Source organism: Chlamydotis macqueenii, chromosome 11 (genome assembly GCF_036417535.1).
Source record: "Chlamydotis macqueenii isolate bChlMac1 chromosome 11, bChlMac1.mat, whole genome shotgun sequence".
In the NCBI taxonomy this organism is placed as follows: domain Eukaryota; kingdom Metazoa; phylum Chordata; class Aves; order Otidiformes; family Otididae; genus Chlamydotis; species Chlamydotis macqueenii.
The window spans coordinates 15,142,956-15,169,946 of NC_141566.1; the positions used below are offsets into that span (position 1 = coordinate 15,142,956).

Sequence of the window (26,991 nt, forward strand, 5' to 3'; positions counted from 1 at the left end):
TGCAGCACCCCACGCACGACACCCTCCTCGGCCCCTGTGAGAAACTGCTTCCCCGCAGCGCGTCTGTTCGGGGAATTTCTTTTCCTCTCGCAAACCCCCTTGCGCTCTGGCCACCCGCCCTCCCCCCCCCCCACTTTCTGGCACCCTTGCGCCCTGCTCCTCCCCTCGCAGCCCCCTCGCGCCCCTGCGGCCAGACGCCCCCCTCCCCTTCGCAAACCTGCAGCCTCCTGCACAACCAGGCACCCCTTCCCCTTCCAAACCTTTAATTCCCTCCACCCCCCTTTTTTTTTTTCCTCCGTGGCAAACCTTCCCCTCAGCCCCGTCCCTATCCGGGCTCCCGGCTGTCCCCGCCCCGCAGCGCCTGCGCCCAGCGCCGCTTCCTGGTGGTGGCGGCGGGGCCGGGGCCGGTACCGGTAACCGGGGCGATGGCGGGGCCAGGGCCGGTGCTGGCGGCGGCGGTGGCGGGGCTGTGGGCTCGGGGGGCGGCGGGCGGGGAGGGGGGGGCGGCGGCGGCGCGTCCCGGAGCGCTGGAGGAGGAGATCGTGTCGGAGCAGGCGGCGGAGCAGAGCCACCGGCAGGACAGCGCCAACCTGCTCGTCTTCATCCTGCTCCTCACCCTCACCATCCTCACCATCTGGCTCTTCAAGCACCGCCGTGCCCGCTTCCTCCACGAGACCGGTCTCGCCATGATCTACGGTGAGGGGCGCGGACACCCCCCCACGCGTGAACCACCCCCCCACGCACCCCCCTGCCCTGGGAAACCCGTGTGGCCCTGAGCACTGGGACCCCCATGCACACCAGTCCCGGCTCTGTGCTGGGCCAACTGAAGCCCCTTGGGTTGGGGCCCAGTTGCCCACTTTCGTGGCACTGCCACCGTTCCCTTCTTAGGTGGCCCCTTGGCAAAGGCTCGTTTCGTGGACGTCTGCGTGGGAGAAGGGGTGTGGGGCTCTGGGGGGAACGCACCACATCCCCTCCCAGCCACAGGCAGATGCTCCCATTTCGCTGGGATGGCCGAGCTGCACTCCCCGTCCCAGCTCGCCCCATGCCGAGCGTTATCTGGGTGTTGCTGGAGGGAGGGTCGGTTGTTTTCCAAATCCTAGATATCAAGGGCAGGGTTACTCTGAAATCTTGGGCGGTGAAGAGCTGGTTGGGTTTTCCCAGGGCGGGTGCAGCCAGGTGAAGCTCACGAGGCTGGGGGCTATCACATGCCAAATGGGCTCGAAGCCCTGCCACCGAGCCCCAGCAAGCCCCGCTCCTCTGCTCCAAGGCTGACAGTGGGGATGCAAGTCTGCGTAGACAGGCTTTGCGCCGGCCAGGAGCCTTGTGTCCCACACGCTGAGGCCAGAGGTCTTGTTTCCACCTGGTGTTTAAAGCACCTGAATTTCCAGAAGCCGTCCAAGAAGAGCGGAGAGGCCACTGGGGAGATGCTCCCACCCTTTGCCATGCTCAGGGACCCGCAGAGCCAGCAACCTTACGTCCTGCTGCTCGGGGACCTGTGTGTGCGAGCTTGTGCTTTTGGGGTTCCTCCTCTCGCTGTGACAGAACCTCTTGGTGAGATGCCCCATGTGTGTTCCCACAAGAAGCAGAGCAAGGCCATGGGTTGGGTTGGGGGAGCGGGTCCGTAGCTGGTTGGATTTTAACGATGGCCAGTGATTTACTGAGGTGACGCGGCCTGGTCAAGTGGCCTGAGCCATAGTAAGGAGATGCCGTACGTGGCTCTGTGTGGGATGACTTGGATTTCAACCAAAGCAGGACTGGGAGTTGTGCTGGGGGAGTGATTAACGCAGCCCTGGATCCTTATCTAGACAAGATCTGTTGAGTTTAGGATGGAGAAGGTGTCTTCTGCTGAGTGCTGTGGTTAGCGTCTCTTCTCTGTGCTCTCCTTGCCCATGATGGTTGTGGTTGATGTGCGACCAAGTTTGGTCAGAGCAGCAATGTGGCCGAGTCCCACACCCAGCAGGAGGCTTTGCTCTGAAGGCTCTGACTTGAGCCATTCGCACCGTTCGCTTTTGTGATCCTAAGTTTCAGTTAATTGTAAGTAAGTGTCCTTCTAAATGAAGAGGTGGAGACACCTGCTTCAGCCCAGAGGCACAAAATTCTGCTCTGCCTTTTCGGATTCCTGTGAGCTACTGCTGAGGCAGTGCTGGCCTCCTGCCCGGGGCAGGGGTGGTCGCCTCCCTGGGACAGGAGCTGTGCTGTGGGAGCATGTGCTTCCAGCACGGAAGGTCTTCCTTCTCCTGCTGCCCCAGGGCTCGCCGGCACACAGACTTTCTGTTCCTTTCCTGCTTTCAGAGTTGCCCTTAACCTTGTTGTTGTTCTGGAGTTTTCTTCCTCTTGGTTGTCTGTTCTCCCTGACCCACCTGGGTGTTCCCCTTGTTCTCAGAGGATGACCCAGGTCGTTTTGGTCTCCTGCCGATCTGTGAAATGCGTCTTTTCTGTCTGCCCTTTTGCAGACTGTGCTTAGAGAATTATTGGCGAAATGGATAACGACACCCTTCTGATCACGCAGAAAATCCTGAGTTTTTCCCTTCTGTCAAGGCTTTTGGCATTTCCTTCTCAGGTTGTGACCGCCGCCATAGGAGAAGGGATGTGTAATTTCCCAAGGAGCAGTGAGATGCTGCTGTTTTATGGCGGCAACTGAAAAGCTGCAGGGGGCAAAGCAGGTACCGCTTCTGCTTGGCTGTCCCCAGCCCCCTGCGATGCTTTCAGCCCTGGGGAAGTCTGCCGAAAATGTGGAAGTGCTGCGGCAGGCAGGCTGCAAAACAGACCCTGAGATCTGGGCAAGAGAGGCAATTTGTAAAAACTTGTCTTTTTCTAGTAAAAAAAACCCCAAGCCAATAAGTAAATCAAGTAAGACTTTAGCATACATCTCTTCTTGCTGAAATACCTCAGAGTTTCCTCGGTCTCTGTGTTTTTACTGTAAGTTATAAGCTCTTGCTCTGGGTGGATTTGTATCTTACGAACCATGCTGTCAGCTCAGAGTTGATGTTCAAGAGCTGGACGCAGGCTGGAGTCCTTTCGTGGTGATGGACAGTGAGTGTTTTGTAGCCCCTGAGCTTCATTTCAGTGTTTAAAGTGAGGTGCCTGCATCCGAGGTACTCAACATTTAGGATGATTAATTGAACAATTTTGTTTTGGTTCCTCTCGGAGTCTGATGCTGGATGTGGCAGGAGCTTCTCTAGAAGTTTAGTTTCCTCGTACTTGTTCCGACTTGGTCCCTGGACTGCGTACGTCTGAATTGCTTGTTGTCAGGATGTCTTCAGTTGCTCACTCCATTTTTCTTTCCTTTTGGTGTCCAGATTAATGCTCGCCTGGGGATCCCGTGTGCTTCCATTGTTGTTAAGTGCCCGAACGGTAATATATTAGTCTTCGTTTGAAGCCTTACCTCGGAAATGTTCAACAGCACCTAAAAAAAAAAAAGCCCATGGGCTTTTGTTCTTTTTAATGAAGTTGGGAGAAACACAATGAAAATAATCTCTTGCACTTTGCATAAAAGAACTTAATTAATTTACCAGCTTTGCCTTTAGCTTCTCTACTCCTTGCAGCTTTCAGCTGGCAGCTTCCTTGGTGTCAGGTTCCCTCTGCTCCGCTCCCTCCCAGGGCTCAGTTTTGTAAAACTTTTGGCTGCAAAAGCATGTCGATACTGGCGGGGTGGCTCGTGGGTTGCTGTTGGGATGGCCCTTCGAGCGCCAAGGAGTTGGAACCATTTCCTAAGAGATCGTCAGACCTACATGGTCCCCTGGGCTTGGTCCAGGTAGCCTGGGCCCAGGACTGGGTTTGGTGCCTGAAAAACCTTGGCATCTGAGTCGGGCTTGTCCCAGGTACTTCCAGCGAGCATCGTTAGGTGGGGAGGGTTGATTAGGGTTCCACTATTTGGCAGAAGGGGCTGGTGGTGGGGTCATCTTAATATTGGCAGAATAATTGGCTTTACGCAGAGCAGCAGCGTGGTTTCCCCGTAAGTCGCTCTGATGGTGTCTGTGTCGGGAGCCGCCGGTGCGATGCTGGCCGGTTCATGCTCGTTGTGCTCTTGGATGTGTGTTTGCACGTGGGTGTCTTTTCCCACCCTAGTCCAGAGAGTTCTGGGTGCCTCCCAGGCACTGTGTTACAGGGCAAGATGAAATGCCTGCTTTTAGGAGCCTCAAGCACGGTGGTCTTGGCAGATATTGTAGGTTTTTCTGTCCCTTTTCCCTTATCCTCTTCCTGGCCAGAGCGGGAATTCAGCGCTGGCCGGAGCACGGCTGGCACGCGGGGCTGGGAACAGCTGCCCGGGTAAGCGAGATGGCGAGGGCGAGCAGTGGTGCTATCAGATGTAGTGCTGTTTTGGGACGAGGATTAAGAGCGGAGGCGTGGGTGAGTCAGGATCCCTTCTGAATTCCCAGCAGCAACATGACATCCGTCCGTCCATCCCTCCTTCCTCCAGCGGCGCCTCTCATCTCAAGGTGCTCAGCCTGGGTGTTAAAGGGCTCGCTGGGTTGGTTTCCATCTGAGAAAAGGTGGGCAGCTGCTGCTGCTGGAGGTTTCTGACTCCTGTGTGAAACTCCAAAATGTACTTTTTTTTTTTTTTTTTTAAAGACTTTTAAAAAGCCACCCCAGGTAGCTCTGGAGGGCTGCAGAGCGCGGTGCTGACTGCTCCGTAGGAGTGGAGGAGCAGTTGCAAGGGTAGAGGGGAAACGAGCTCTCCACTCTGGCTTTCCTCCCTTTCATTTGAGTTCTCACTGTAACTGTTTAAAGCTGCTTAATAGTCGTAAGCAGCCGTAAATAACCCTTTGAGGCTCACTTCGTCCCAGTGAAGAGTTTTGGTTGTCTCCTGTGGCACCTCAGGGGTCGTCGTCTTCTGGGTGAAAGGAAACCGGGGTGTTTTGTCCTGATGCTGTGGTGCCATGCGCTCCCCCCGCCACACGCTCGTGTAAATACGTGCTGTGGCATCTCAATATTCTTGACATCCTTGCCTTCATTTCCATACTTTATTTCTGGAGCACTGGAAGATCACAGGCACGAAGAGGCTAGCGGGAGGGTAAGCAAAAGGATTCCACTTTGGTGTCCCCTGTTTGTGGTGCAGGTGTAAAAGCAGCTGGCGGATGCTCAGCACGGTGTGGCGTTCCCTGAAGCAGCTCTCCTTGCTGGAGCTGACTGTCCGTGGTTGTGCGCACCTTTCCTGCTACTGCTGGGGCAATTCTGCACCCGCGGTGCAGCAGAAAGCCCAATGTGTGTGGTGAGCACGTGGTCGACTGAGCGTGGCTTAAAAGCTTTGTGAGAGCAGCTCGGTGCCATATGAGACCCGGGACTGGGTTTTGGGTGCAGCTCCTGGCTCTGTTGGCCTTGTCCTTGAGATGAGCCGTCTGTGTCACTGGTGTGATGAGTTAGCGGTGAGTCTGCAGCCGATTCTTCTGCCTCTGCTCGTGGCCTGGATGCTTGCTTGGGTGGCCCTGATGGGCATGACATCCCCTGGCATGGGAAGTGGGGGACTTTCCTTCTGTGCGTTGGCAAAATGAGCAAATCACATCCTGGAAAACCGCTGTCCAGGGAGGAGATGGGGAACTGGCTGCAGGGGATGTTGTATGTGCTGGGTCCCATGGCCTCCTGCCCGGCTGCGGCAGAGCTCCTGCCCGGGCTCCGCTCCCGTGAGACGGCGCTGAAGGAAGAGTTTGGTGTTCCCTTTGGTCCGGGTTGTGCCCTGCCTGTAGGAAAGCACAGAGCAAGATCTTAATTAAGGTAACAAAGCAGGAGCATCCTGGGAGGCAAATGGAGAAGCCTTCCAAGTGTTGTGGTCTCTGTTTAGTTCCCACATGTCTGGAAAGCTTTTCATAAATGTGTGGTTCAGAGATGGGGTTAAGATCCAGGATTTCTGCGGCGGCTCAGCGCTGCCTTAATCGAGGAGTTTCCAAACCCTTTTGTGCTGAAGGCTACGTGGAAAGGTGTCTTGTGGGACATCCCTCCTCCTCAGCCTGCAGAAGTCAAAAAGCTGTGCCGGGAGAGCGCTCGGCGCACCGCGCGGGTGAGAGGGAGCCGGAGGAGCTTGCGCCGTGTGAATGCCATTAACCTGGATGCGAGACCTCGGAGCGCTCTGCTCATCAGCTGTGCTGCAAACAAAAAGTGCTGTATAAATTGCTGATGTGCAGGCTGACCCCAGGACACGCCTGCGCGGCAGCTGAGCCGGAGGCCATGTTGGTTTGTGAGGGGCTTGCTGCTCATGGTGCAGAGCTGAAGCTTGGAGCAGACTGGGGTGGTTGGCCCGAACTGGGAAAGTTTCGTGTTTTTTTATAAAATGGGGATTGCTGCCGTGTGCTGTGGAAGCTCCCTGGTGCGGGAGGAGGCTGTGTGGTGCTGCAGCGTCTTACCAAGGGTGCTCACCACCCTCCACCTGTTTGTAAGGGTTGCTTGGTACCTTTTCTGACCCTCTGCAAAAATGAAGGGTTTAATTTATTTCTGTAGTGGTAAAACATTATGCTGTCAGGTTTCCAGGTGCAACGTGTGTAGTTTGGGCACACGTGAGCAGCGCCTTGCCCAGGTCCCCAGCTATGTGCCAGCAGTGCCAGGGTGCTCACCCTAAGAAAACCAGTGTGCCCACGGTGTTGGATGTTTGCTGCACCAGAGCCAGAGTCTGACTGATTGCTGGCTAATTAAAAGTCTTCAGGACCAGTCCATGTCTGGTGTTAGAAAGTCCGCACGAGCACAGAGCGATTGCATGGCTCGTGGGAGGATGCGGATGGTTTAATGTCAGTTAGGCAATTATCTGGATGGTGGTTGTGCTCAGCAGCTGAGTAGAGGGTCAGGATCCTGGCGTGCCTGGTGCTGCATCCGTGCTCAAGGAGATCGTCCCGGGAGTTTGCCGTGGCTCGTCTCACCGATGCCTGTGCCTCCCCAGGGGTCCTGGTCGGCGTGGTCCTGCGCTATGGCATCCATGTCCCCAGTGATGTCAACAACGTGACACTGAGCTGCCAAGTGCAGACCAGTCCCGCCACGCTGCTGGTGAATGTCAGCGGAAAGTACTACGAGTACACCCTGAAGGGAGAAATCAGCGCCCAGGAGCTCAATAATGTCCAGGACAATGAGATGCTGAGAAAGGTAAGGGAGTCAGCGATCGGAGAGGTGAGTGATGCTCCCCACTCCCTCCATGGGGATGGATCCTGTACCTGCTGGGTTAAGTGATTTTTTAATTACTACTTTTTTTTCACTTGAATTGGATCGTGATCACCTATAAAATTTAAGTTATGTTTAGCTTAAATTGTTTAACATTATGTTTAACATTAACACAACGTAATGAAACTCTGATCTTAATTTAAGCTGTGTAGACTTCGGGCTGTGTCTCCAGAAGATCCTAGACACATCCTCGGCGTTCGCCTGACAGCGTTTCATCTGGCAGGAGTACAGGGTTTCCTCCATATATTTTATGTGACATTTCTTATTTGTGTTTTGTCTTGCAAAGTCTTAACAAACTGTTTAACTGTTTTGTTGTTTTTTTTTCTTTTTCCTTAAAGGTGACTTTTGATCCTGAAGTATTTTTCAACATTTTGCTTCCTCCAATTATATTTTATGCAGGCTACAGCTTGAAAAGGGTACGTGCCTTTACAGTGCCTACGTTTTTAGTTCCTCTGCCTCCAGAGCATTTTTAATACCTGAGAGCGCTTTAATGCTTGCTCAGCAGGCCGAGGCTGCGGAGCTGGGTACGGTTATCCCTAGCACATGTGGGATGGTAGGAAGCAGGGCTGAGAGTGCCCCAGTCGGTCCGGTCCGTCCCCCTACCCAGGGAAGGGTCAGTGACATCGACCATTTCCAGCACGGGTTTGCGCTGGGGGTTTGGAGGTCAGCTGGGCCATTCCAGCCGTCCTGACTTTGGAAACACGTAGGAGGGTGGGAAGGTTTTAGAAAGCAGCAGCTTTCTGAAATGCTGGTTTGGAAGGAGAGGAAAATGATCCTGTTTAGCTTGCGGGAGAAGGAAGGATGAGTGCTGCTGGGTTAGGAAATCAGTTCCCAGGACTTAGAACAGCACCTTATTAAATACACGGGTACAGGAAAATTATATGTTCATGTTTATTAATGCTGCATTAACATCTGCTGGGCTGGCGGCGTACGCCGTTGTGCTGGGCACCATTCAGCCGTGCTTGTTCAGCTCGTGGTGTTTGAGCTAGGTGCGAGCTGCTACGTACACTGCGTGGGTGCCTGTGCAGGCTTGAAGTAAATTGTTAGCAAAATATAATTCAGTTTTGTTTTTTTTTTTCTCTTCTTCTTATAGAGGCACTTCTTCAGAAACTTGGGATCCATCCTAGCTTACGCTTTTCTCGGCACTGCAATTTCCTGCCTGGTGATCGGGTGAGTAGTTGGAGCTGGTCTGGTTCTTCCGCGGGGGTTTGAGCCGCGCTTGGAGGCAGTGTTCTGAGCCCAGAGCTGCGGCTGCTAATCCCGGCCCTGAAAGATCACAAATAGTACTATTTAGTGCCCGAACTTTCGCTGTGTGGATGGCCAATTGCTGTCTAATTGCGTAGAGCTTTCTCAGCATCCCATACAGAACAGTTTGTGTACATGGCAAGGGAAGTTTCACACTTCTCTGAAGATTGCCTTGAAAAAACAGCCAGTAACTTCAGGTTATTGAAAGCGCAGCCCTAACAAGCGTGAGACACAAGAGCAGAGGGCAGGATTGTAAACGCATGTCCTGTCCTTACTTGCTGGAAGCAGGTGCCTAGCGAGCACAGATCGTGTTTCAGATTATTTATCCCTACACGCAGAGGGAACCAGATGATTCCCGCTCTGAATAGGAGCATGCAGGCTGCGTAGGGTGTTTTCCACTGGAGAGTCCAGTGGATTCAAGCAAACTCAGCATCCGCATTATCTGTTCCTCGCTGAAAGTTTCAGCCATTTCAAAGTCAGGCCAAGGTCATCCCACTGAGATGTGGTAGTGTGAAATGCTGCAAAGAGATCGTGAGACCCCACGAGCCTGGCTGTTGCTTTTGTTTAGCCATGTTCTGCTTGTGGAGGAGTTTTGGTCCCAGTTCCTCACCAGCGCCGTGTTTGTGGTCCAGTGTGGCAGGTGCTTTGGTGTGCATGGTCCAGCACTCGCCTCTGAGACCATGGCCCTGGGCTTTCAGCAGGCTCAGCTCGTCCAGTACAGTTCCTCAGTGTTCTGGTGTTTGGATAACTTTAGGGGTTGATTTGGCAGATTGAGGGGAATCAAACCCATTTGAATATCATTTTCATTCACTGCAGAGATGAGTAATTGCTTCTTCTAATCACCAGCTCTGTCGTGTATGGCTGCGTGGCGCTGATGAAAGTCACTGGGCAGCTCGGGGGAGACTTCTACTTCACCGACTGCCTCCTGTTCGGTGCCATTGTATCAGCTACTGACCCAGGTATGTTAGATGGTTATTTTCCTCCTCGCTTTACCTATTTGATCTGTTTTGAGTTGTGGTGAAGAGGGGAAGAAAGTCTGAACCCTGCGGGAGTTCCCTCTTTCTAAATTTTGTATTTGGTAGAGGTCGAATTTGTCTCTTATTTCCTTCCAGCTACGTGCAATATACCTTCCAAACCTCTGGTTCCTAAATCTTTGTTTGCAGTGAAGTCCTAGCAGTCTCTCTTTTGACTTTGCTGGGTTTTGGGACAGGTCCGCTATGTTTCTGCCATCCGGTGCCTGCAGCTGATGCAGAACCAGATGTGTCACGTGGGGAGGGTTCAGCTGATAGCTTTAGTTAGTTTGGCTGATTTCCTTCTGCTTCCATTTGGGTGGGATTTGGAAGGTGCTAATCTTGTTGAAAGTTGACCTTAATGAGCAGTACTGAGGACAGTAGTGACAGTTTGGTCTGCTGAAGCACTATGTAGAACTATGAAAAACATGCCTTGTCCAACTGAATTTCACTTAATTCGCGATTACTTTTACACAGTAGCTGTTTATGTGCATGTTCCAGCTTCACCTAAAAACACAGGACCACAGAAAAGCCTCTCCTTCCTCCTGCCCTTTGCTAAATGGGGCTTGAATTTCTTCCTTTGCAGCCTGGCTGCTGTGTTTGAGACCAGCGTGGTGGGGCTGGGGAGTGGCAGCATCGCCCCCCTCCTGGCCTTACCGTAGCTTTGGGGATCTTCTTAAATGCAGATTTGGGTCGGTGTTTTGCATGGAAGGGAGAGGTTGCAAGCCTGGGTAAGCCAGGTCTTCTGCCCTTTTGAAACAAGTGCTGGTAGCTGTCGTTTCCAGGTGAACTGGGACTCTTACCTGCTCATCTGAACAATGAGTCATTTCTGGTTTCAAAGGCAAAACGAAGAGCATTGTGTATGTATGCATATGTGCAAGAACAATGCTGCAGAACATAACCTGCAGCGCAACCTGGCCGTAGCCACATCTGTCTGCCAGGTGGGGGTGTGAGATGTGCATTTTCCCATGAGTTTTTAATAATTTATTTTTTGCGTTTCCCTAAGATTTGCTAGGTAGCAGTGTGGCTATTACTGCCGATAATTATATTTTTAAAAACCCTTTAAAAATAAGCTGAAATGGTTTCCCAGCTTCTTCTAATGTGTCTCGTGTGGGCATACATTCAGGCCACCAGTTCCTTTAGCAGGGAGCTGTTCCCATGCGGCTGCGAGGTCGAGCGTCCTCCCCGTAACTCAGCCAAGGTGTTGACATTGAGAGAGAAGCATGTTTGCAAAGTGGGGAGCACCTCACGGAGGTGACGGCGGTGTGGTAGATCTGATGGCAGATGGGCAGAGGCCAGGCAAGGACTGTAGGTAGAAGTAATGCTTAGAAACGCTGCAAGCGAGCTGTTGGTGTTGTGTCCCTACTTCAGGCTTGCAAATAGGAAGGTTTCACAGATAAAAATGGAGCATTTCCTTCTGCGTAAATGGGCTAACCCCCTTCTTCAGTGGGCACAGATGAGTCTCTGAATGCTGTTTTAAAGGACTTTCAGAGAAGTTGATTGGACTTAGCTCAGCCCTCCGTGGCAAACGGAGCAATGTGTGGTGCACCATGTGTTACATCTCGCTTGCTTTAGATGTTGCTTGCAAGGTTGATATGCAAAGCCTCCTGCATTTTCATTATCATCTTGGAGCCACTGGATCGCGGAAGGGCTTGAGGGTGCTCTGATCTCTGCCATGTGGCTGTAAATCACAAGAAACCCCTACATGAGTTTTGAGACGATGCCTGGCTTTTTCCAGTTAAATCTGAAGTGTTAGCACGTCTGTGCTGGCACTTCCAGTGTGTCAACCTGCGTTGAATACGAGGATTTCTCTTGGAGTGTCAGGGATGGAAGGAAAAGATAGCCACTGTCCTGAACAAGCCTGCATCCTCCTGTCCTTCTGTGGGTGGAAGAAGCCTCTCCGTAATCCTCTGAGCTAACAGCATCCCAAAATCTGGGTGTCTTGTGTCAGCCGCGTGGTACCGTGGTCCAGCCCATGAGCTCAGGCCCTCAGGAAGCTCAGAGCAGAGTTTGCTCATGTTTGCCTGCAAAAGACTTGAGAGACCTAATGCACAGGATGTGTTTTAGTAAAAGGAGGAGGAGGGAAGTGATAAAGCAGATCCCAGTCTGAAAGGGCAGAAGGAAGACTGTGAGAAGAAGCACGAAGGGTGGCTGGCACCGTCACAGCAGAGTGTGCAGGAAGGCAGCTTTCTAAAAAGGGGCGTTTTGTCTTTGATTACACGAAAATAATGGCACCTTTTTGAATGTCTCTCTATTTTTCTATTTGTCAGTGACTGTTCTTGCCATATTCCATGAACTCCAGGTTGATGTTGAGCTGTATGCCCTTCTATTTGGCGAAAGCGTCCTCAATGATGCCGTTGCCATAGTGCTGTCTTCGTAAGTGTGTTCTGTTTTTATTTTTAATTGTTATGTATGTTACATGTCAGGCATTGGGGGGAGCCACTCGGCCTTGCTCCTGTAAAACAGGAGCGTCCATGTTTGCAAGAGCAGATTTCCGTATGAAGTGTCCCCAGAAGCTGTAGTGACCTTCTGGGGCATGCCCTCATTGCAGACCGCAGCTTAGGAATGCAGGTTGTCCTTACAGCTTCCCCTCTGCATGATGGATAGTTTTGTTTTGCTTTTGTGGCCAGCTGACCCAACCAGAAGGAAGTTTTGATGTCCCTCTGAAATGGGAATAGTGTCATGTCTGCTTTTCAGCCACAAGATCCCACTGAAATCCCTTGCTGATGGCTTTGCTCCTGCCTGTCTTCCTTCCCGTCCACCAATACCTGCTTTTATTTAGGAGCAAATAGTTGGTAAAACAGTTGTTTCCTTTCTCTCCCTGTTTTCTGTGCATGAAGAAGATGGTATTTTGTGCAGGTGGAGTTAATACCCTGGACTGAACACATGGGAAACTCACTGGCTTTCTGAAGAATGTTTTATATTCTTCAATATTTTATGTCCTCTGCACGTAGGACATATTTTATCTGCGTTTTCACTGTGTTGTCATCATGGGAATTTGTTTGGAAATATATAATATCTGCAACGGTGACAAGCTAACATATAGCTAAGACTAATGCAGAAAATATTTCTGGAATACTTGTCACTCCGGTGTGCTGGTTGCGTGGGTTTTACTGAGGTGGAGGCAGCAAGTAACATATTGTGAGCTGTTTATCACCACCCGCTTGGGTTGTATTTATTGAATTGAGTGTTTCTGTTGAGGTTTCTGGGACTGTTTGTATTGCTCGCTTCGGCTTTTATGCTGGCTGTGTCGCCGCTGGTGTGCCAGTAAATGCTGCACAGCCAGGTCATGTTTGAGAAGTGATGCCGAGTGAGGACGGGACGGGGTCTTTCAGCCTGTGCCGAGAGGTTCTGGGTGGGAGAGGGTGGATTCAGCATCAGAGTAGTGAAATTTGCGGTGAATCTCTGCACACGTAGGTGACGGTACCGTGTGCGGTGAGTTGCCTCTTGCGCTGTTTCAGTACCAGCTTCATAGCTGTTGCTCTGATTTCCTGCCTTCCTATTTCCACAAGCTGAGTGCAATCCACCCCGCTCCCTGAAATAAGATAATTTGCACCAAAACAGCAGCTCCGAGCTGCAGTCAGCAGTTATTTTGCCGCAAGACGTTTGTGCAGACCGGCCCAGCAGCGTGCTGACTTCTCAAGGGCTTCTCAGCAGTTAACCCCTACCATTTTAAAGCTTGCCGTGCTCTTTGTCTTCACGGTCACCATAAGCAGCGTGAGGCAGCCCCGGTCAGCACGGCAGGTATTAGTCGGTACGGGTATCTTGAGGGTGGCCTCCAGTCACCTGGGCACAACCACATCTTGGGTGCAAGGAGGAGGTGAGGGCCCCTTCAAGAGCGGTCCAGAGCTCCTGCTTATGGTCCCTTATGGTCCCCTTTTTTAAATTTAGTTCGGCGTTTGCCTGTTTCACAGCAGAGGTGTAAATGGGGGAATGGCGTGGGGGTGGTTCTGCTCCCACAAGCACCATAGGACCTGCTTCCCAGTTAGGAGGTGGAGAGAAGTTGGAAAGATGGGGAATGGGATGGTTTCTGGGCAGGCGGGCTGTGTTGATGGAGGAGCTGCTGCCTGGGTGACAGCTAGTAGAGGGTCCCACCTTGTCCCAGAGGTGAAGAGGGGCTCCTGGAGAGTTCGGTGATTGCCCTGAGAAGCGCCATCAGCTCCTCGCACGTGGTGAAAGCGGTGAGCGCTGCGAGCACCGTCCCCGCGCCGGGGGAGGACGAGGAGCTGGGACTTCTCTGCGGTTTCTGCCAGGAGCTTGGTGCCCCCGAGGCTCCTCTCCGCTCTGCTTCCAGTCCCGGATGAGTGTCTGTTCCTGTGCTTGGGGAGCAGGATCCGTGCCTTTCTGTTCCTGCTTCATGCTAGCCTGGGCTGGCCTGGCTTGGCGGCAGGCAACCGGTTGCAGGATGAAGAGGAATTGAATCCAGAACCGAAAGCCAGCGGGCAGCGAGGTGCCAGGACTGTGGTTCAGGAGCAGGGAGGGAAATGGAGCCACAGGGTCTCTACCTGCTTCTTCTGAAGGGAGATTCCAGGGCCTGAATGCCACCAGGAGCCTCGTGGGCAGGGACAGGGGAAGTAAAGCACGCAAAGGGCAGCTGGCAGTGGTATCTTGTTAGCAATGCAAAAAGCAAAAGCAGAAGGAAAACTGTAAGAGGTTAAAACACAAAACTAACATCCAGGCAGTTATGGAGGGGAAATGAAACCAGCCTGGGTTTGAAAAAAAACCAAAACAAAACCCCAAACCCCAGAATAAGAGCACATTGGTGAATGGGAAGTAGAGGATGGGATTGACGAAAGAAATTAAAGCATAGGGGGAAATCTGTGGCTTGCAGTGTAACATACAATGCAGAAAAATGAAATGTATTAAAAGCAGGGAAGTTTAGCAAGGGAAGTGACCCGTGACGTGTTGGGAGGAGGAGGATTGTCATTCATGTTGCAGAAAAATATTGATGTGTGGTTAGGGGAGAAAGCTGCAGGATGTGCGCGTGAGGCGGTAACTTTCCATTCCATTCCAACACAACTCAGGAGGTTAAACAGCAACTGTTTACAGTTCACAGAAATAAGGAGTTTTAACAGAGCCAGCTGAGGAATTGCTAACTGGGAAGTTAATGTTTTCAGTAAGTTTAGGTTGAAGAAAGCTAATAAGGAGTTGGTGTTAAAATGGGATTTAGGAGATGGTTAGGGGACCCTTGTACCTCCGCCTTTCCAAGTGAAACAGTGGCATGGCTGATGCCAGGCTCAGGAGTTAGGAGGGAGCGGTTTCAGAGATGGGATCAGCATGGCAGACCAATTTGCCATCTCATCGCAAAGATCTGCTGGAGTTTGGTGGGTGAAGACGGCAGCACTGCTGTAGTGAACTGGCGCTGTGCCGTTTGCCTTGCTACCCTGTGATATTTCACTTCAAAACTTGGAGCAGTGCAAAGTCCCTGTAGTGCACACTAAATGCAGTAAAACAGCATAATTTACAGTTCTCCAGGGGTATTCACATCAGCCGCCTCTGTGGAGTCGACGGAGAAATGTAGGCTTCCCACTTGAATGCTTTGTGGTCCCAGAGTGCCTGACTTTATAGAGAGCTGATGCCAAACCCCCAAAATACCATCATAAATGATGGCCTGTCGCCTAGCAAATGCATTTGCAGGAGATCGTGCAGGAGATGGGCTTTGGTCCAATGCTCTCTAACATCTAGAAGGAGCAAATGCGGAGCCATGCCTGGAGGGGTGGCTGAGCTGCAGAAAGCCAGCCAGGAGTAAAGGGGATCCCAAACTCCCTGGGACAGGGTGGGCACGCTGCCACTGCATGCTGCGATCCCAGGGGGATTGCAATGTGGGACTTGGGTTTCGTCTCCCTGGTTTCTCAGGCTTGGTGTTTGCAGCAGTTGTAGCACTTTGTGAAGCTCACATAGTCTGGAGGGAGAGGCACCTTCATGATGCTAAGGAGTGTTTTGTTCTTGTGTGTGCTTTTCCTCCCTCTTCCAGTTCAATTGTTGCGTACCAGCCAGCGGGCGACAACAGCCACACATTTGATGTCACAGCGATGTTCAAGTCCATTGGGATCTTCCTGGGGATATTCAGTGGATCTTTTGCAATGGGAGCAGCCACTGGAGTTGTGACAGCTTTAATATCCTTTTTGTTGGTTTTTCCGAGTGTTTGTGTAACAGCTTCTTTTTTGTCTGCACTGCATTTCACCCAGACCCAGAATTTTTTTATTTATTTTTTTTTTTTCCTACGTTAATGAAAGGCAATGCCATAGCCTTTTTAAGGGCAGATTGTGTAGTGTTCCTGCGATACGCAGCTGGATTTGATATCCTCTTGGCCTACAGTTTCTCTCCAAATTGTCCTTAACTATCTGCAACGTCACCAAGTTCACCAAACTTCGGGAGTTCCCATTGCTGGAGACCGGCTTGTTCTTCTTGATGTCCTGGAGCACGTTCCTGCTGGCTGAAGCGTGTGGCTTTACAGGCAAGCTCCAGCATAGCCCTGCGTCTGGGACGGAGATCTGCAGGGATGATGGGGCCTGTTGAGTTTTGCTTCTCCCAGGGCTCTCCCTCTGCTTCCAGTAGTTAAATTATTCTGGGATCTGGGGTTGTCGCATTAAGTCCTCTGTGCTATTGGGGTGCAGCTCAGCTCCCTTTTCCTGACCAGGAGTCTAACGTGATGCTCTGCTCCCCAGGTGTGGTGGCTGTACTCTTCTGCGGGATCACGCAGGCCCATTATACCTACAACAACTTATCTACAGAGTCCCAACACAGAACTAAGCAGGTGAGAGCTCCTCAGCCCCCTTCAGCCTCTCTGAATTTTGAGTTCAATATTTTTTCCTTCCCTCTGGCCAGAACTAGGTGCACCTGTCTCCCTACAGGTGGACTTCGCTAGGGTTGCTTCTGCAGAAGTATTTATTCCGTGACAGATCGGCTAGCATGTTTTTATTATTAAATCTATGTTATGACTAACTCACTTTTAATTTGTTTTTCTCTTTCAGTTGTTTGAGCTTCTGAATTTCTTGGCAGAAAACTTCATCTTCTCCTACATGGGACTTGCACTGTTCACCTTCCAGAACCATGTGTTTAACCCTACCTTCGTGGTGGGGGCTTTCGTATCCTTTGGAGCCCATTTTATAAAACAAAAAAAGAAAGGGAAAGATGCCTCATTCCTAAGTTGTGCTTTTCATTCAGATGTGTGGGGCTTTTTTCAGTCAGTCTGGCTTTATTTTTAAAAGAGGATTTCTCCTGTGTAGTGCTGTCTTTGGTGGTTATTTTTAGATGGTAGAGATTCTTTTCCCAGCTTTTCTGGTTTTTGGTTTGTTTTTCTTTTTCCCTGTCTTGTCTTCTTTCATGGGCATTCGAATTAGCTGCATTGACTGGGTGTTCAATGTGAATGTGGTGCCGAAGCATCAGGCTTTGTCACGTGGCAGCGTGGCAGCAGGAGTGGCTTTGGAAATGAGGACCACCTAGTATAGGCATTGATTTCCTCTTTTCTCTGCTATTCCATTTGGTTGACCCTGAAAAAGACTTTTTTTTTTTTTTTTTTTTGTCAAATAGCACAGTTAAAGCTACAGTAGATGCTTCTGAATTATGTCATGAGAAAACATCAGCCTGCAGAATGGGAAATCCTAACAGAAACAAGCTATTGGCCTGGGTGTGTCTCAGAAAAAGTGAAGATTTTGACAGGTTTTTTTTCATATCACGGGGAAGCCAGTTCAGATGCGCAGAATTATTTTCACCCTTTGCCTGCCCTGAGGCAGGTTTATACTGATAAATAAAATGTTGTGGTCTTGGCCAGTGCTGGCGCGTGGGATTGCAGTGGGGTCTGCTGGATTTCCCCAATGAGCTTTTGGGGGATTGCAGTGTGGTGAAGGGAGTGAAGAGCAGGGAAATGCCGTTTGGGTGGTTAGATTGAAATTTTGTGCTATGCCTTTTCAGTAGGAACTGGCTAACTCGCTGATGAAATAGCTCATTCATGAGAGAGATCATGAAATAAGTCTCTAATGCAAATTCGTGATGTTCAGGAAAGAACATAAAAGCTGGGAGCGTTTTCCATATTATTCAAGGCTGCTCTGAATAATGGCTCCAGGATTATTTTTGCCATCTGGGTGCTGGTATGAAAAGCCACAGCTTCAAAGATAAAAGCAATATGAAGGGGCTGATGATTCTTGTATCTTGCAGGCTATGAAAACAGAAAAAGTGTTAGATTTTTTTTTTCCTTCTCAACTGCTGCTGCTTTCATTTTGCTGAATAATCTTTGGGAATGGGACTTGGCTTAGAGCTTCAAACCCAGCTGTGAAGTGTGGCATGCCGGGGAATGTCAGAGGGGGTGATAACCTGAGCTTCGCAGAGAACAAATAATTCTTGGGGAGGAAAGCAAGCCTGGCAGGGAAGAGCATACAGTGGGAAACGGTGTTTTTTCTCTCCTCTCACTCGTCCAACCTGTCCTCTTGTAATTTCCCTTGTTTATTTGTGCTTGTCTCTGTATGATATTCCTGTGTGCTTTGCTTCAGTGAGGCAGTAGCATGCTCTTCTCTCACTGCTTTAGCGCTCAGAGCTGGGTTATTATCTTTGCATCCAGAGGACTGGCGTTTCTGAGGCTCCCCCGTTTCTGCCAGGCAGTAGAAATTGGCTCTGTGTGCAGAGGTGGGATGCGATGGGAGACACAGGAAGAGCAATTTCCTTAATGTGTGCAAATACAGCTTGCTATCTTCCTAGGAAGAGCTGCCAATATTTACCCACTCTCATTTTTACTGAATTTGGGGAGAAGAAATAAGATCGGAACAAATTTACAGCATATGATGATGTTTGCTGGTATGTTATTGCATCCCTGCCTCCGACCATGCGGCCCATCTGCACTTCCTTACTCCTGAGCACCTGGAAATATTCCTTATTTGACTCTAAACCTCTTGTGGGCGATGTCTGGAGAAGAGGATGGGCAGGAAAGGGCTCCCCTGGGCTTGACTGTGTGTATGCCCCAGGTCTGAGCTGTAGGAATGAGCTCCTCCTGCCCTGCGCTTGAGCGCACAGCTTGGGGCAGGAGGACTGGGCTGGGAAAAACTGGTGATAACCTCAGCTTTCAGAGCGTATGCTTATGCTTAGATCATCACTGTTAAAGCACTGTGGTCTCCTCTGGTAACCATCAGAGGGACAGGACCGCATGTGGGGCAGTGTGATGTAAATCCTGGGTGGGGAAGCCTGTGGTGGGTGCAGCTGTGACGTGGGCTGACACAGCTCCTCCGCCGTCCCTTCCCCGGCAGGGCTGCGAGGAGCCATGGCGTTCGCCTTGGCCATCCGCGACACGGCCACCTACGCCCGGCAGATGATGTTCAGCACGACGCTCCTCATCGTCTTCTTTACAGTGTGGGTTTTCGGCGGGGGCACCACGGCCATGCTGTCCTGCCTGAATATCCGGTGAGTGTGGCGTGCATGGGGCTGTCCTGGTGCAGCACGTCCTCTCCCTCATACTGCTCTTAGGTTAAGATGCTCGGTTTTAAGATACAAGAGGAAGATTGCGTCCTTCCCCCCAGGACCGCGGCACGTACCTGCCTGGCATTGCTTGTGCTAACCCTGTGCTTGTTTTCTCCTCCGCAGAGTCGGTGTGGACGCGGATCAGGAGAACGTGGTGAGTGTGGCACTGCTGGGCAGCCTCTGCAGAGGAATTTGCACCATGCTCGTCGGTGCAGGGGTTACATCGAGACCCTGTGAATGCCCGTTTGTGCTCTGCTCCCTTCCAGATGTAGGAGAGTTTTTGGCCTCTCTGAGTTTGCAGTCAGTGGGAGTCGTGGCTTTTCTGTGCTCTCTGCGGCTATAATGAAGCTTGCTTTTATTCAGTTTGGAAGAATGGCATAGAAGTAATGCTGGACTGTTTATTCAGTCCACATTACTGCTGCAATAGATTCAGCCTCTCCCTTGCTGGGTTTGAAATAAATACCAAAATGTGCACGAGATGGAGGCTCTCTGCCTCATCCCAGTGTGCAGGGCAGCACAGAAACGCCATTTACTGGCTCATTTTATGTAGTATTGTCTGTCCCACTTTTACCCATGGGTACTCTCAACCTCTCTTTTGCCCCCAAGTTTCCTGTGGGCAGTGATGTGGCAGATCGGGAACCACCGACCGTGCTGAGATAAATGCTGGAGCCCTGCGGCATCGGGAGTTTTCCTGCCTGGCAGCTCTGAGCTGTCTTGCTCATGCATCTGCAGCCCGGTCGTGCTGTGGCTGCAGCACTACGTGATTTCCATGTGGGTTCTGCACCTTGGGGGTTCATTTTATTCAGAGCCATTTATTGGGCTTTTCACCTCCTGGAGAGAAAGCGTCAAATGCTAAAGGCAGCCCAGAGCCATAAATCTGAAAGACAGATTTCTGTGAAATATGTAATTGTATTCATAGTCCCCTCCAAACAGTTTTATATTTTTTTCTCTGACTAAAAGGAAGCCAGGAGTCCCCATAACACTTGATTATTTGCATACAAAAATCACGGGTGAGATTTGATGGAGGTTGGACCTGTCAGTCACTATTAAATGTCATGTCTGGATGCAGCCACTGGCCCTGAGGCACTTTAAACCTTGGGGCCAGAAACTGGAAGGCTTTAGCAGAAAAATGGTCACTCTGCTTTGATACCACCTCCCTAAGGCTGTTGTATGCTGCTAAATGCAGAGCACAGTGCTGGAAGCACCTTCAGCCTGTCGTGGTGTGAATGTCCTTGTACTTGCTGCAAGCCAAAGGGTTTTTCTGAGGAGGCAATGGGAAGGTTTGTGTCTTCTTACATCCCCCTGGGGATAACGCAGTGCCCCATGGAGGCTCCTGGCCCTGATCCAGGTTGTGGCATGTTGCCCTTCTGCTGTTTAATGTTTTCCTCTTCCGCAGGGCGTCCCGGAGAGCGAGAGGAGGAGTACGAAGGCAGAAAGTGCCTGGCTCTTCCGCATGTGGTACAACTTCGATCACAAGTATCCTTGAACGGCGGTCGGCGCGTGCCGTGCCAAATCCTTTCTGCCTGAGCAACTCCGCTGACTCGTAGTGTGACTTGCTCCTCGCTGAGCAGAGGAGCCAGCGTTTGCTTTCCCATCACGCTGCTGCTTTTTGATTTGCACCTCCTCGTATCTGTGGCTGTAAGAAATGACTGTTTTCACCCACCGTTAACTGTGAATGCAGCAGTAGCTCAGGTCAAAGCTGGGCTCTCCAAGGCTGGAAGCCCAGAGGGTCCTCGATCCCTGTGGCAGGCAGGCAGAGGAGGCAGGAGGCCTTCTCATTTGTAGCCTTCTTGCCTCTCCTCCCTTGGAAATGTTTTGGCATGAATTAGTGGAAGAGCAATTTGCCAGGCTGAGAGGCACAAGTGATGCTGGTAAGCCTTTTCTTGCCGGGACTGTGTCCTGGTCCGCTCACGTCCTGCTGTGTTTGATTGCATACACGTTGCTCATCCCTGTAATTTTTGTACTTCCAGGAACTTGGGTTTCTTTCCTTCCTATGATTTCCCCAAGATGCCGAGTCCCTTGCCACTGCCCACCCCTCGACTTTCCGACATCACCTTATTCCTCTTTCTTCCTTAACCCTCTCTGTAGCTATCTAAAGCCCCTGCTGACACACAGCGGTCCTCCTCTGACGACCACGCTCCCGGGATGCTGTGGGCCTATTGCTCGGTGCCTGACAAGTCCGCAGGCCTACGAAGTGAGTCCATCGGTGTCCTTTCTGTCACGGTGTTGGTGGGGTTTGCAATGTTTACGTTTCTGTGTAGCTTTTGGGTGCTGCTCTGCAGCACTGAGCTGGGAGGAGATCAGATACTGGGGCTGATGGATGAGCTAATTCCCATGAGCATTTTGCTTTTCCACCTGACTGTTTGGTCATGAAGGGACTCGTAGGGTATTCATGGTGAATTCTCAGTGACTGGCTCAATTAAGCCGTCACGAGTGTCCTTCCCCAGTCCCAGCTGGGAGGACACACAGTTTTCCCCATCCCTTGCTTTATTCCAGCCTTGCAGCTGAGCCGTTCCTGCGGCCCCTTCAGTTGCATCATCCGCAACTGAAAAGGTTGCCAGCATCTGAACTGAGGCTGATTTTCTCCTGAAACAGTAAAGAGCCCTTGTTTGAGCAGCTCAGAGGGGCAGGGAGATGACAGGCAGCTTTGGTGAGCCTATGGGCCGCGACCTGTTCCACCATCGCTGCAGAGCCTTTGTGCACCACGCTTTTTGAGGAGCTGGGTTTGCTGGTTAGGCTTGGCCTCCCATGGCTCTGTGGGTGGCTGATGCCGACACGGCTCTCCGGCAGGAACTCGGCACTCGTGGTATTGCCATACCCAGGAGCCCCTTGCTCTCGGTAGCAGGGGTTTTCTTACCCTGCCTGCAAATACCAGCATCAAGTTTCCTGCGCAAATCAGAGATGGCTCTGATGGGTTGGCGATTCGATTCCTGTGGTCTTGGGTGTTTTAGTCCTGTCAAAGCCACTCAAAACTTCATTCCCCGTGTATCTGGCTATGGCACCAGAAAGAAGAGCCGAGAGCGCCCTTTTAGGCAGTTTGCAGAGAAGTTACTGGGTTGTGTGAGTCTCCTGGGCTCAGAGGTGTGTGTGTGGCACATCTGGTTATGGTCACAGTGCAGGAAAACATTATTCGGTCGTTTATCTGTTCATTCACTGCCACCGTGCAGTCAGAGCCATAGCTACTCAGGAAGATTTAAACAGCACTTTCCTCCTGTTTGTTGCCCAGAATCAAGAGCAGCTGAAGGATGATGACTCTGACCTCATTTTGAACGACGGGGACATCAGTCTGACCTACGGGGATTCCACCGTCAACACCGACTCCGTCGCATCCAGCAGCACGTCACGGCGGTTCGTGGGAAACAGCTCTGAAGACGCACTCGATCGGGAGCTTGCTTTTGGGGACCATGAACTTGTAATCCGGGGAACACGCCTGGTCCTCCCCATGGACGATTCGGAGCCGCCATCAAACATCCTGGATAACGCAAGACATGGTCCAGCATAAGGTTGCTCAGTTTATTTGACAGTAATATTTGCATATATGATTGAGAAATATGTACTACCTAAAGTCTAATGCATGTCTCAAAATGTCTAAGCTGTATAAATATTATTTATATGGTGTCAGAAGAATATAAATATTCTCTGCCAAGCGCTTGTAAAGAACAAGCTGCAAATTTAAGTTAAAAACTGTGTTGACTGCACTGTGTAGGGTGGAACTGTTTTAGCGTAAGAGTTTTTTGCACACAGTGAGCTTCTTTAGTGTGTGATTTGACGAAGGGTTTAGTTCCCAGCGGGGTAAGTAAAGGAGCTGACTCTCTGTTCATCCCTTGAACCTGGGAGAGGAGGGTAGGGAGGTGCTGGTGAGCAGTGGAAGTCACTTTCTGTTCAGATGAGGATAGGGTTTTTTTTTTGGTCTCTGATCTTTGGATAGTCGCATTTGAAATATCAGTGAAAAATTTGCCCACAGACCATCTTGCTGGGCAGCGGCCGGTGTTAAACTTGTTTGCTTTGTGGGAACCTGAGCTGGGACCTGAGATTTTCCGCTTTTTGGTGACCCTCTGGCCAAGCTCTGTGTCAGCAGGCTAACGGCAGGCACTGGCCAAAGCTGATGGCGAGGACTGCGGGTGTCCGGCTGCTTGGACGGGAGCAGGAGGGAGGGATGGTTTGTGTCTGTAGTCATGTTTAGGAGAAGCACACCAGGCGTGCACAGATTTTAGGGCTGAGTCCCTCTTTCAGTTGTGGCTCAAGCAGCTTTCTAGAACCAGCCGTCAAATCCTCAGCTGGCAACTAAATTTCACGTTTGGGAAGCGACCGTGTCTTTGTGCGAGCGAATCCCTTCTCCTGCAGTCACAGACGTAGCTGAGATGTGCAGAGCTACCGACGTTGCACGTGGGGCCTTGGAGTCCAGCCAACCTCAAATGCAAGCTTTACGGCTACAGATCGACACGGTACCTGTCGGACCTCTCCAGAGGTACTGAGCATCCAGGTGGCACTGAGAGGAGTTGTCTGTCCGTCCTGTATAGTCAAAACTCATTGCACTTTGTTTAACAACTCCTTAGCATGCTGTGTGTGTCACCGCCGCCCGATCTCTTTCGTGTCTCTTACCATTTAAGAAGAAATGTTTGCGAGTTGATTCCTTGTTTTTTTGTTTTTTTTTTTTAATTTTAATTTTTATTTTCCAAGAAAGAGCACAGAACAATTTGCGGTTTCACACTAGTGTTAAAGGATTTACTCTGTAGGTAGAATGGCTAAAGCTGCAGTGAAATTGTTAACCCTGACGTCCTCCTTTTTCTCCTGGAAAGGGTGAATCACTGAAATTTAGTGTATGTAATTTTATTGTCTCTTTTAGCTGCAGTTTTGCTATACAAACCTTTCAGGGTTATTGGTGCACTGCAGGCCCATTCTGGAGTTAACCCTCTCCAGAGGGCTTAAACAGGGGTGTTTTAAAAGAGAATATATGAAAAAGAGCTGTGTGAGTCCGAGGACTCGCCGCTCCCATTAGCTTTCCTTGGAACAAACTCTGCATCTCTCAGGGTCCGATCCTGAGACCTCAGAGCAGTGTCCCCGCAGCTGTTTTCCCCAGCATCACCTGAGGTTTGGAGGAGACAGGAAATACTGACATTTCGAGTGTATATGTATAGTTGAGAAAATAAATTTACATTTTTTTTGTTTTAATTTTCATTTTCTCAGGTCTAAGTAACATTGCCTTAAATTTGCAGATGTGAAACTAATTATTTTGGCATTTTATCCCCAAGAAAACACTTTCTTTTTCCTTCTGAACAAAACGTGTAAGTGTTGCCATAGGACTCCCCTAGCAGGGGAGCAACGCTCTGTTTATATTCCGTAGGGCATCTTCCTTGCACCGCTGAATGGCAGCCTCGCTGTTAACATAGCTGTTGGATTAGCGCTAGCCTCTTTGTTTCCTGCTATGCAGGATTTCCATAAAGTGTGCATTTTATATGATGTCTGTAACTTGACTTCATGTGTTTAAAAAAAAAACCAAAAAAGTAAAAAAAAAAAAAAAAAAGTAGGTACATGTTGACTTTAGGTTTACTGCATCACTTCTACATCCTGTTTTTTGTTTGTTTTGCCTTTTTGAAGAGGTATGATAAATAACTACCTCTTGTTTTTTCCTGTATGATCTGACTGTGAGTTCAATTTACAAAGCTGGCGTCGGTGCAGCTGGAGGTGCAGCACGGTTCTGCTCCCCCCGAAAGCCCGCGGTCCCGTCAGCAGGCCCCGCACACCGGCAAAGCTGAAGGGCAGCGCGGGGCTCCCTCCCAGGCAATCCCCAGCTGAGGTGCAGATTCGCAGCCGAGCGCTGCGAGATGGCCACAGCGTAATGTTTTACTGTAGCCGTGGTAGCATTCCTCTCTTTCTCTGACCCTTCACCTTCAGTAATTTATCCACTCTCGTTAAGCTTGCCAACACAGTACCATAAACCTCAGCTTTTGATGCCAGTGGCAGTTCAGTGAGTACATTACAGAAAATTCTAAAAGTTAGCAAAAGGTGATTTTATGGGTTACCTGTGATCTCTTATGACCCATACATAATATGACCAGGACTGTTTCAAAGAGTCTTGGTGAATGAATGAGTCTAAGCTGAAATTCAGATGTCATTTAATAAATAACTCAGATTCATCCTCAGCTGATTATATTCTTCATCCTGCTGCAGCAGAGAATACGCGAGTGCCTGGTTTTCAGATGCAGAGCCCCGATGGGTTGCGTGCTGCCGATGAAGCTAAGGGTACCTCAGAGCATCAGGCCCCGAGACCTTTTGCCAAATAGGTAAGACAGCCCCGAGGAGGCAGTTTACAGCTCCCATGAAGATTTATAGAAGGTGCCCTTCTTCTGTAAATTGAATTTTCATGGTTTTTGCACATGGATCCTTGCACGAAAAAGCATTGTAGGTAAAGTTATGATTTGTACTAGTACTGTCGATTTGTGTGGTAATGGCATTAACTCTGTAGTTGTGGTGTTTGTGCAGCTGATCTGTGATAGCTGATGATCACTATTGGACCTTCTGTTTACACTGACTAAATCCTTTACTGTTGCGTTGTACTGTGAAAGAAGGATTATGGGCCTATAAAAGAGGTTTTTTGTTTTTTGTTTATTTTTTTTTTCTGGAACTGTGTGTACCGTTTCATTAATTCACACAGAAATAAATCTGTAGCAAAGTGACGACGTGCCGCTTGACCTTCTCAGACCAGTTTGTTCATGGCCTTTGGCCAGCGGGTAGGGCAGCAGCCACGGATGGAGATGCTGAACTCATGGGCTGGAGGGCAGCTGGGCTGGGGTGCATGCTCCTGCCTTTGCTCCCGAGACGCAGCCCAGCCCTGGGGCTCTCCTCTCTTGCAGAAACAGGGAGCGGACAGACGCTGATGTCTGCTAAAAGCCGCTGCAGCTCCACAAACAGCAAAACCCAGCTGGGCTAGCGCCGCTTGCTCACGCGTGTCCTGGGGCAGTGGGCGGACCTGCGTGAGATGCATCACTACGAGGTGTTTGCAAAATCAAGGCTCCTGAGCCTTCGTGGGCTTTTATGCCCTGTGTTTTTGTTGAATTTGCAGTTGGGCTCGTGGCAGGTGATTCTCCTCTCCATCTCCTGCCTATACCGTCTTTTTGGTGCTATGTGCTGTCAGAGCATCTGTAGTTGTTCAAATTGCTTTACAGTCCTTCCATATAGAGGGCACTTCAGAAACTTCAGGAATCTGGGTTTGAGGGCTTTGATTCACAAAGGACAACGTTTATCTTTTGAATGGTAGAAAAATACATTGTTCGTAGCTCTGCATCGCTGTGGAAGGATAGCCCCTAAACCCAGTTAAACACACTTGCAGAGACATCGCAGCAGACAGCCGAGAGGATGTCGGTTCTGCTTTCTGAAGGGATGGTGATCCTTGCATGGGATGGCGAGTCCTGAGCTGGGCTTTGCCAAAGCCTTGACTGCAGCTCACGAAAGTACCGGGAGTCTGCGAGCGAGAAGGGCTTGTCCAGCATCACGCTGGTCGTGGGTGGCCTGTGCTACTGGAAGTCACAGGAGCGGGACAGGAGACAACGGTGTTTATTTTCTTACTACAGAATGATGCTAATTCCACAGTGCACTCTCACACCTCCAAATCCTGACAATCAGAATAAACACCGCTAATCCCGCTGTGTGCACACTGTCCAGCCCAGGCTTGGGTCATACTCAGGCACGTAACTAAAACAAACAACAACGTAGTTCAGCAATTGAACAAATGCCTCTTGGCGGCTCTTTACCTCTGTAAACCCTCAAAAGAAGTGCAGCACACCCCTCACAAATGAATTGTTTTGTTGAAATATGGTATGATTCAGGCCCTCGGGCTCACCATTGGTGAGGGCTATCTCCAGTGCCCACAACGTAGCTGGGACCAGCCGGCGTGCATCCGCCCTCCCCAGTGCATGCAGCTGCGGGCAGGTATCTTCTGGGATGGGCTCGCTGTGCCGTGAACTGCCATGTGGTTTTAGCCATGCAAAATAAAATGTGGATAGTTGCTGTGCAGAGACACTGGAAGAAGAGGCGAGGCAGATGCCTGCATTGTCTGGAGAGGGAGACGCACTGCAGGGAGGCGCGTAGAGCCGCCGCTTGCTGAGTAGTCTCCTTTTTATTAGTTCTGTTAGATTTGAGCTAGTGAGGG

At 50.4% G+C, this 26,991-nt stretch overlaps 1 protein-coding gene across 1 annotated transcript; it reads left to right on the forward strand.

Moving 5' to 3' along the window:
• The first annotated feature begins 425 nt into the window (after window positions 1–425).
• SLC9A6 (solute carrier family 9 member A6) lies at window positions 426–25,527 on the forward strand. The gene is made up of 16 exons (XM_086756357.1): window positions 426–696; window positions 6,866–7,065; window positions 7,479–7,556; window positions 8,234–8,310; window positions 9,232–9,344; window positions 11,666–11,771; window positions 15,370–15,511; window positions 15,747–15,852; window positions 16,064–16,152; window positions 16,370–16,483; window positions 18,074–18,185; window positions 18,632–18,785; window positions 18,966–18,996; window positions 20,239–20,318; window positions 20,931–21,036; window positions 22,069–25,527. Exons 1-16 carry the CDS (start codon window positions 426–428, stop codon window positions 22,342–22,344), a joined length of 2,055 nt encoding a protein of 684 aa, XP_086612483.1. The 3' UTR covers window positions 22,345–25,527.
• Window positions 25,528–26,991: the final 1,464 nt, after the last annotated feature.

What these genes read in the sequence shown, in the direction of transcription:
- SLC9A6 (XM_086756357.1), top strand. Translation starts at nt 426, where the DNA reads ATGGCGGGGCCAGGGCCGGTGCTGGCGGCGGCGGTGGCGGGGCTGTGG. An exon ending in CCTTCGTGGTGGGGGCTTTC is followed by an intron (nt 16,484 to 18,073) that starts GTATCCTTTGGA and finishes GTGCAAATACAG; the next exon opens with CTTGCTATCTTCCTAGGAAG. An exon ending in TGGTACAACTTCGATCACAA is followed by an intron (nt 20,319 to 20,930) that starts GTATCCTTGAAC and finishes CCCTCTCTGTAG; the next exon opens with CTATCTAAAGCCCCTGCTGA.